At 46.7% G+C, this 8,728-nt stretch overlaps 1 protein-coding gene across 2 annotated transcripts; it reads right to left on the reverse strand.

The window, feature by feature from the left end:
* Nucleotides 1–2,360: 2,360 nt before the first annotated feature.
* On the reverse strand, nucleotides 2,361–8,719 carry LOC107213638 (F-box only protein 2-like). Of its 2 annotated transcripts, none has more exons than XM_015648261.3 (6): nucleotides 8,609–8,719; nucleotides 6,884–7,153; nucleotides 5,669–5,795; nucleotides 5,483–5,578; nucleotides 5,072–5,207; nucleotides 2,361–4,665 (listed from the first exon to the last, which is right to left on the reverse strand). In XM_015648261.3, exons 2-6 carry the CDS (start codon nucleotides 7,125–7,127, stop codon nucleotides 4,531–4,533), a joined length of 738 nt encoding a protein of 245 aa, XP_015503747.1. In that variant the 5' UTR covers nucleotides 7,128–7,153; nucleotides 8,609–8,719; the 3' UTR covers nucleotides 2,361–4,530. The 2 variants fall into 2 exon arrangements, with proteins under 2 accessions (XP_015503747.1, XP_033375109.1); XM_033519218.1 differs by having other exon boundaries at nucleotides 6,884–7,208; nucleotides 8,609–8,717.
* Nucleotides 8,720–8,728: the final 9 nt, after the last annotated feature.

Here is an 8,728-nt window from a genome sequence, read left to right on the forward strand (position 1 = left end):
GGTCCTTATTTCCCTGCTGGTAAGGACTGAGGCCAGGGGAGTCACTGCTCTGAGGACATCAGAGGAGATAACTGCATGGAAGAGGAGCAGGGCTCAGGTGAGCTCAAGGCCAAGGCTGCTGGCAGGTGCAGAACTTTGTCCCCTGAGGTACCTGTGTGATGTGGGACAGCACTGGAGGACGTGGCTGCAAAGGGAGATGTGTACTCAGGGAGTGTTCCTTCACTAGTCCAGTGCTCTCCAGTTCTTGGGAGGGTTTCTGCTCTTGACAGGCAAGGATAAATCCCTGGTTTTCCATCCCACTACCTGTGACCCTATTGATACCTGACCCTGAGATTATCTCATTTTGTGCTAATAACTCATAACACCAAGGTTGTGGGGTTAACCCCTGTATGGGCTGAGTTTACTTAAGAGCTGGACTCTGATTTTGGGTCCCTTCCAGCTCAGATCTGTCAATCTGTTAATCTCTGCTACAGTTTTTGGGTGGATTTCTCTGCTGCAGTAGTTGATGCTTTGCTAGCCTGTCTTTCAGGAAGTGCCATTCCCAACCTCTGTAAACTGATTTAGAAGGAATCAAGTTCCTAAACTACCCTCCCTTTTACAACTGGCTAGAACAGCTGGGCTGCAAGCAACAGGGAATTCTCAGATAGATTGCTTTTATTTTCTCCCCCAACTGTCCCATCCCCAATCTTGAGTTGCCTAGTAGGGGAGAAAACTCCTCAATCTGTCCACAACCCCCCAGGTGGGCAATAATAGATGCTTCATATAGAAAAATTCAATTTGACTTGACAGGAGATGTATGATAGTGCTTCCTTGCCAGGACCCCATATTGCTCTGTTCTGTTCCTCTGCAAGAGACTTGCTGTAGAAGCTAATATGAAAAAAATCAACCAGCCAACCAACCAAAACACACAAAAACCCCAAAAATCCAAACAAAAAACCAAACAAAAAATCCACCACAAAACCAAAACCAACACAAGAAAACCCAACCAAAACCAACAACAACAACAAAACCTAAAAATCCCAAGAGAGGGGAAAAAACCAAAAGAGAAAGCAAACCAACAAACCCCTTTTAACTATAATGGCATTTATATCCAAGATTAATTGTAGTGGGCTTTGTAGAAAAGAAAATTACAGTGGTATCTTGTACAACTGCAGACACAAGGTATGAGCAGAACAGGGATGTTGTGCTGTGCTAGGGCCTCTCTTGGTGTATTAAAACATTACTCTCTATTATTAAAAAATACTCTCTTGGAGTATTAAAACAAGGTATGAGCAGAACAGGGATGTTGTGCTGTGCTAGGGCCTCTCTTGGTGTATTAAAACATTACTCTCTATTATTAAAAAATACTCTCTTGGAGTATTAAAACAAGGTATGAGCAGAACAGGGATGTTGTGCTGTGCTAGGGCCTCTCTTGGTGCCTGGGAGTATTAAAACAGCTGGGGTAAGAGGGGTTCATGTGGTGTCTTGGCAAAAAGTGAAATGTTTCTGTCTTAAACTCTCCAGTTCCATCATCCACCTGTTCCATCCCACTGTGGGTGTTTGGAAAATGCTTCTGTGTTCAGTGTAGCTCAGCACTGCTGGGGTGCCTCGTGGGCATGATGTGCAAAGGAACACTAGCCCTTTCTGCTGCTCTTGTTGCCATGATCAAGACTGGGACAGGACCCTTTTGAGTGGTTTTGGCTCTTTGGGAATTTTTTTCTTTCTTCATCATGGATTTTTCAGCAAGACTCAATCTTTGTGTTTTAATTTCTAAATACTCTGAGTCTGGGGGATGCAAATATCTGATCTAAATCACATGGGCTGACCTTTTTGTGTCTTTTTTGTGTCTTTTTGTGTCTTTTTGTGTCTTTTTCTGTCTTTTTCTGTCTGTACAGCACACATCTGCATTGGTCACTAGTGTTCCCAGAAGATACAGTGTAGTGCCACACAGCTGCTCACTGGTGCTGGCCAGCAGAAAGAAGTCACATTGAAGTGGTGGGTGACAGCACCCTGCAGCAGCTGGGAGATTTAATACATGTAAGGCCTTTTGTCACAGTTACACTTAGTTTCTGTAATCCTATGAAATTGCATTATCTCGATTTCCATGAGGTCTGTAAGGTGTGAGAAGCCATTATGTCTCTGAATTGATGTCACCTTGGAACTGGGTGTACATGTGTGGTGCAGTGTATTCGGATTTTACAGTGTTTGATCGAAATTCAAAAGGCATTTGGAACAAAATATTTATGTGAGCAAGACTTTTTTTTTTTCCCCATGTACCCAGACACTCACTTGCTTTGGGAATCTAGTACTGACATGGCTGAATGTGAGGAGTAATTGCTCCCCTGAGGTCAGCAGTGCCTTTTGTGAGCAGCTCTGTGAGAAACGAGGCTGCAGGCACCGAGTGTCTGGGAAAACACCTCTTGGAGGGGAGTGGGAAGGTCAGGACAAGCTTTGCAGGTTGCCTGACAGCCCTGTGAACTTGTGGGGTGCAGGCATAAAGAGAGCAGCTGCATTCACTGTACCAGAGCTGCTGTGTGTGTTTAGTGCTTCAGCCCAGATAAAGCCCAAGTGGGGACCATGGTCCCACCTCCTATGTACAAGGGCCACAATATCATATTAATCCTGAGGTTTATCCTGACTGTAAGATGGAGACTTAAACAGTTGCACTGAGGTGTGAAATATTGATCCTCTCACTTTACTGATTCCTTAGGAACAAATGGAGGGATTGTTTCTTCTGTGGGGCAGGGAGCTGGCAGTGAGCTGAATATTAACTAACAGCTGCATTAAAGACTAAGGGTGGGTAAAGCAGCCCTGCATGACAGCGTGTGCAGGGGTAAGGCAAGGAAAATAATTAAATTCTGAACTGATTCTGGTGCCTCCTGGGTCACAACTAAGCTTGAACTCACAGCAGAGCTAGTGACAAGTGACCTGGAGGGTGTGCAGCAGGGCTGGACTCTGTAGAATCCTCCCTCTACCTTCTCTGTGCCTTGAAAGAATTCCCACTATGTTTGAAATGCACTTCTGCTTGCTGTTACACTGCAGACCCATTGCACATCAGGTGCTTCCCACAGGTCCAGGGTGCTGGGGAGCAGAGCATGAACCTCTTCCAGGGGTACACCCATGGCATTACACATGATAAACAACTCCTGCTTTCAGAGAGAACTGCCTGACATGCTCCACACAATCAGCACAGGGGACAAATACCCAGCACACAAGAGGAAATCCACACACAATCGTGTCACTTTATTATGTTTGCCTGGACTCTGGGGTGTGTGTGGCACCTGGCTCAGCTGGGCAGGAAGCCTGAGGAAGCAGCAGGCACAGTGTCCAGGTGGGAAGCTCTTTCCCTTGGCTGCAGGCAGGAGCAGTCACTGCACATGAAGGGGGGCACTTAAATGGCAGCCCAGGATGGAAGACAGATGGATATAAAAATATAAATACACTACCTAGGCAACACCAGCTCTGTTAGGAGATGCTCTTCTGAGTGGAATAACTAGCAGGGACAATCTTGGTTCAGGAAAACTCAGGGGTCTGTTCAGGATGGGGCTCACAGCCCTGAGTGATATCAAGAAGCACAAGTGGGAGATGAAGTGCTGTCCTGTCAGCAAGCACGAGGCAGACATGTTCTGCTTGCAGACAGTCAGCAGAGGTGGAAAAGCCAACAGCTTTCTGTGTCCTGCTAGCAGAGTCACACTGGATGACAGGAGGCTTGTTGCATGAAGCATGCAGAGGCCAGGAAGGGGTAAATGAGTTTGCTTTCATTTGTTCCTGGACCCTATCCCCAATTTTTTCTAACCTGTTCCCCTAAGTTGTTGTCATCTCTCTCCCTTAACAATTATTCTCTATTGCCATCTATCTGAGGGAGCTCTCTGAAGCCCCAGGGTTGGACACCAGACAGGTTTCTCTTCCCAACACTTTCCTTGATAAATGCATGCTGGGAACAGTGTAAGAGAAAAGGATTCAGTATCTCTTGCTTTGCATTATCACTAAAAATTAAACTAATAGCACTGACAGCCAAGCTAGAGGCCATCTGTGCTCAACAATGTTACCCATTTATAAATGGGAGAAGGCAAGGTTCTCACTGCAGGTCATGGAAACAGTTGGGGACAGGCTCTGGGTTTCCCTGCTATGTTTTGATCTGTGGTTTCCTTTATTCTTTTCTTTCCACACTAACTTTCAGAAAATAAAGTATCCCTTCAAGTTAAGGGGTGCCCAAGTCTGGAAGTGGGCAGGAGAGAGATCTGACTCAGGCTGGGTGCTGGGCACTAGAGACTTAAGAGAGGAGGTCTGCAGGATTTTTAGTTGATCTCCTGTCTGATGGAGAACATCAGTGCAAGGGCTGAGCCCGAGTCTTGTGGTGCATTCACAAATTCATTCACATTCTTTGCATAGTCCTCTTGAGGAAGGATGGGTGGTGGCTCCTGGCATCTTGCACGCATGTTCCTATGCAGAAAGGCCTTATAGCCAGAAGCAGCACCATGCAGAAACCATCCAAAGGCTAAGGGATGCCCTGAGGCTTGAAGTCAGCATGCAGATCCTGCTAAGGCACAGCTATGGCTCCACTGTCACACTGCTGTTGGTGACACGGACACCGTACCAGCCCTTCCAGAACAGCGTGTCCTGGCCACCGTGCTCAAAGCGGACAAAACGGACCCCAGGCCCATAGCTGGAAAAGGTGTGGGAGATCTTTGGGAAAAGAGACAAAATAGTTGTTAGTAAGTGTCAAACCATCACAAACCTAGTGTTGTTCAGGGCACAGAGCCTTCAGCCCTACTGGCCACAGTCAGACCCACCAGGCTGAGTAACAGTGGGGACATTTACAGTGGGAAAGTTTTGATCACATTGTTCTAAGGCCACTTTATCACTCCATTGACAACTGTCCCAGGTGGACATCACCTTACACCTGCTAGTGGTGATTCAGCAAGTTTCCAAGTTTCCTGTAAAGCAGCCTCCCTTTTCCTTTCTCAGTCATAGGGTTATGGCTCCAGAGAACCCATGACAGAACCTTCTACTCCCCTTGGAGAATTTTTCTGCTCAAAAATATTCTTAATTCATGGAAGTTGAGTATCACCTGCTGAGCCCATTAACTCACCTCACTCCAGCTGCCATCATTTTCCTGTGGGATGGTGACAGTCTCACTTTTGTACTCAGCCAGCACATCCTCATTCTCAGAGAGCAGCTTCACACACAGCTCATAGAGGCAGCCAGCATCCCTGCGTCCTGCATACCTACAAGGACATCCAAACTGTTGGCATCACCTGTAAGAGCTCTTCCAAGGCTCCACCACACTCACCAAGTTACTGTGGCCTTGGTTTGAGATGGAAATCTGCCATGGTTCTCAGCCCAGCCCACCACCTCCCCTTATTCACCACAGGAACCTGGGCTCTGGAGTTCATGTGCTCCAACAGTTTAAAGCCCAATATATATGAGGTCTATGTCCTCCCTACTCTTCCTTTCCTTTCTTAACCCTCTGCCTGTCCTCAGAGCCTTCCTTAATACTTACCAGTCTCTTACCATGATTTTAGGCTGGGTTGTGTCCATCAGCTCTTCCCAGTAGCCCTCAGCCCTCAGGTCAATGACCTGAGCCTTTCGACACCACCTGAAACACAAGGTGTTATCACAGTCTCTCCTGGGACTGGGGGAACCAAAAATGCCCCCATTCCTGAATAAGAGAAGAAAGCAGCCTTACTCATAAGATGTAACAAAGTATTTATGGACTTCTTCACTAGGAAATTCTTTTCCAAAGTCCCCTGGGAGCTCTTCAATTTTCCAGCCATCACCTCCATTCTCTACCTCTCCCCAGTGCTCCAAGTCTTCTGCAAATGGCAGAAAAGAGACTTGGATGAGTCCTGTGGGTGTGGGGAACCTGACCATCTCCCACTGGAACCTTCCTCTGGCTTGTGAAAGTTTGATATTGGACACAGCACTGATTTTGCATGTAGACTATGGATATGTTTGTTAAGCAGAAGTCAGGCAAAAACCTTTAGTCTGACTGAGCCTAATCACACCAAACTTTAACATTCCCCAGCACAGTGGCTGTGTACAAGTGTTTAAGATTGTATTCCAGGAAATAATTTAGGTATTCTGCAGAGTGTTTCAGCATTTTTAGTGTCACAGCACACAAAGACTCTGGGGACAGATGCTGATTGCTTTATTTCTAAGTTTTCTAAAGCAAAAGTGGTATTTCCTGAAGCAATAAGACCTTAAACATAGGGATTTTTGATAGGGAAACCTGGATGTTGGAAAAGCTTGCAGAAGGTCATCTGTAAACAAAATGGGGAAGCTGTGTTGATACTGCTTTGGTCTATGATGTGTGAAATTATTGCTGCTTGGGTTGTGAGGCTTGGTTACTGCTGCTTATTGCTGAGCAGCTCGTAGCTCTGGCAAGTGAAGCTCATAGATTCAGAATAATGGCACATGGGGTGTGTGCCCAGTCTCTAACATGGGCTGAGGTGAGGAGGGTAAAAACACAACTGGCCTGAGCTGCTCCAAGGAAAGAAGCCTGAAGGGCTCTGTGAGCTGAGGGCAGACTCGGCCCTGAGCTGGGAAAGGCTTCATCTCTCCTGTCATGGCTTGGCAAGAAGCAATACAGAAACAAATGGCACGACTATTACTGTGTTGGATGGTTTCTGCACAGGACATCTTTGTGTCTCAAACATGATTTAGATCCCTGCAGAGGTTTTATAAAGTTATTGTCATGTAAAGCACTTTGCAAAGGTTGATTATCAAAGGCCTTTGTGCTCATTATATGAATTGGCTGCACAGATTTAGTGACTTGACTCTTGAGCAGGGAGAAAATTCTGCAACCTGACAGCAACCAAGATCTATTCTCAGACTAGAGATTGCAATTCTCAGTGACTCGTCATCTCTCTGACACCTTGGAGCTTGTTGTGATGTCTCTCACCTTCACCACATGGGTTCTTGATGAGATTCTTCCTTTTCTTACTCAGGAAGTAGAAGTTTTGCCAGTTCTCTGCATCTGACTCATCTCTGGTGATGCCTTCCTGCTGACACTTCAGGATCCAAAGCTCAGCTCCATCAACCAGGTTTTTCCACTGGCAGCAGACCAGGCGGCACACCAGCACCAGATCCACTGCAGGTATGGAAGCCAGGATTCGGATCAGGACTGCTTCAGGGAGGGACTCCATCCCTGGGGCAGGCTGGGCAAAGCCGTCTGAGAAAGATGGAAAGGAGTGGTGAGGGTTTCCCACCCTCAGCAATGTCAGATACTGATACAGTAGAAAAAAAGGGAAAAGAAATGTGTTATGTGAAGGCATGATTTTGCTTCCTAGCCTCAAGGCCTCCTGTTCTTTAATAACTCAATATCCTAAAGCAGATTACTATTTTTATATTCTAAGTAAAAGCCCTGAATTAAATCTGCCCACAAAATGTATGTATTTGACAACTTCAACTGTGGGCAGTTTGTTCATTTTCCAGGCTGGAACCAGTCCTTCCAGAATCTCTGCTGCTGTAAAAACCAGCTTCTTAATAATGATTTCCTCTGCAGAGGGAGGCACATGGGTGCTTGTTCTGCCTTTAAGAACATCCCTGATAACAAATTCTGCAAAGCACTACTCAAATATCAGCATTAAGAATCTTGCCAGCCACCTTTGCAGTGGTTCACTCTGTATCTGACAGGCTTCCCTCAGAGGGCTGGCACTTAATCACCTTAATCGGGAGCCTGTATAAAGTAAACTGAATATAATTCAACTGAATTTATATGTTATTTATAACTGAAAATAACTCAGCTGATGCTCTCCAATATTCTATTGTCTGTGGCCTCCTAACTTGAGGAATTAAGCCAGAAGTGTTTATTTCAACTTCATGTGCTATTTCTGAACCCCGAGCAGCTCTCTGCTGCCCTGAGTTGCAGGTCCAGGTGCTGCAGGACAATGGAAAGATGAGTGTGCAGATTCAGAGCCCATGTCATTAGTGAGGGATGCACTGTGACATTGCTTTTATGTCAGCTGAGTCCTGGTGCTGGGAAGCTGCTGAGATTGCAGCAAACCACATGGATGCAGCCAAAATCCTCAGGAATGACTCATTAAGCCTGGGAGAGCACTAAGAACACAGGTGAAATATCTTGGCATGCAACTTAACAAAATACAGCAGCGCCAAACCTGGCAAGGAAGGGAAGAAATAGGGAGTCACTGCTGTAACAGCATCCTAAATCTGGACGTTCAGATGTGTCCTCTATCTGCATTGCACCCAGCAGGGGCAAACTGTAATTTAAAATTCCCTGGCTTTTATGGAGACAGAATTAGTGATTTCCCCTTCTCCCCACGCTTCCAACCCTCAACCACAGTCCCGAAGGCTAAAATGTAATTTTTTAAAAAGCAGGCTGGAGGGACCATGCTGTCTTAATCTCGTACAGTAACTTCAGAAGGCTGAAGTTACTCCTGCTCCCTGCCTGGATGGAGCACCAGGCTTCCTCCCGCACTCGGGACAGGGGTACCTTTCCCTTCCCACCCGTTATTTTATCCAAGCTGTGAACGGCTTTACATCACGGACATGTTCCCGGGTGGCACCCACCCCTTGCCGCCCTCGGGACACACGCGTGTCCCTCCTCTGTCCCAGGAGACACCCCAGAAACCCCGCAGGGACTCGGGGGGGCACCGAGCGCTCTTACCTGGGCGGCGCTGCCCGATCAGGGTCCGCGGGCCAGGGGAGAGCGGCTCGGGCTCCGGAGATAAAAAAGAACTCGGGCTCTGGTGATAAAAAAGACCCCGGCTCCGGTGATAAAAAGGAG

The sequence above is a fragment of the Parus major genome, chromosome 21 (genome assembly GCF_001522545.3).
Source record: "Parus major isolate Abel chromosome 21, Parus_major1.1, whole genome shotgun sequence".
Taxonomy (NCBI): domain Eukaryota; kingdom Metazoa; phylum Chordata; class Aves; order Passeriformes; family Paridae; genus Parus; species Parus major.

Coding starts and splice junctions, on each gene's coding strand:
- LOC107213638 (XM_015648261.3), bottom strand. CDS start 7,127: ATGGAGTCCCTCCCTGAAGCAGTCCTGATCCGAATCCTGGCTTCCATA. Junction 5,796..6,883: donor CAAGAACCCATGTGGTGAAG/GTGAGAGACATC, acceptor TGCCATTTGCAG/AAGACTTGGAGCACTGGGGA. Junction 5,579..5,668: donor TACTTTGTTACATCTTATGA/GTAAGGCTGCTT, acceptor CTTGTGTTTCAG/GTGGTGTCGAAAGGCTCAGG.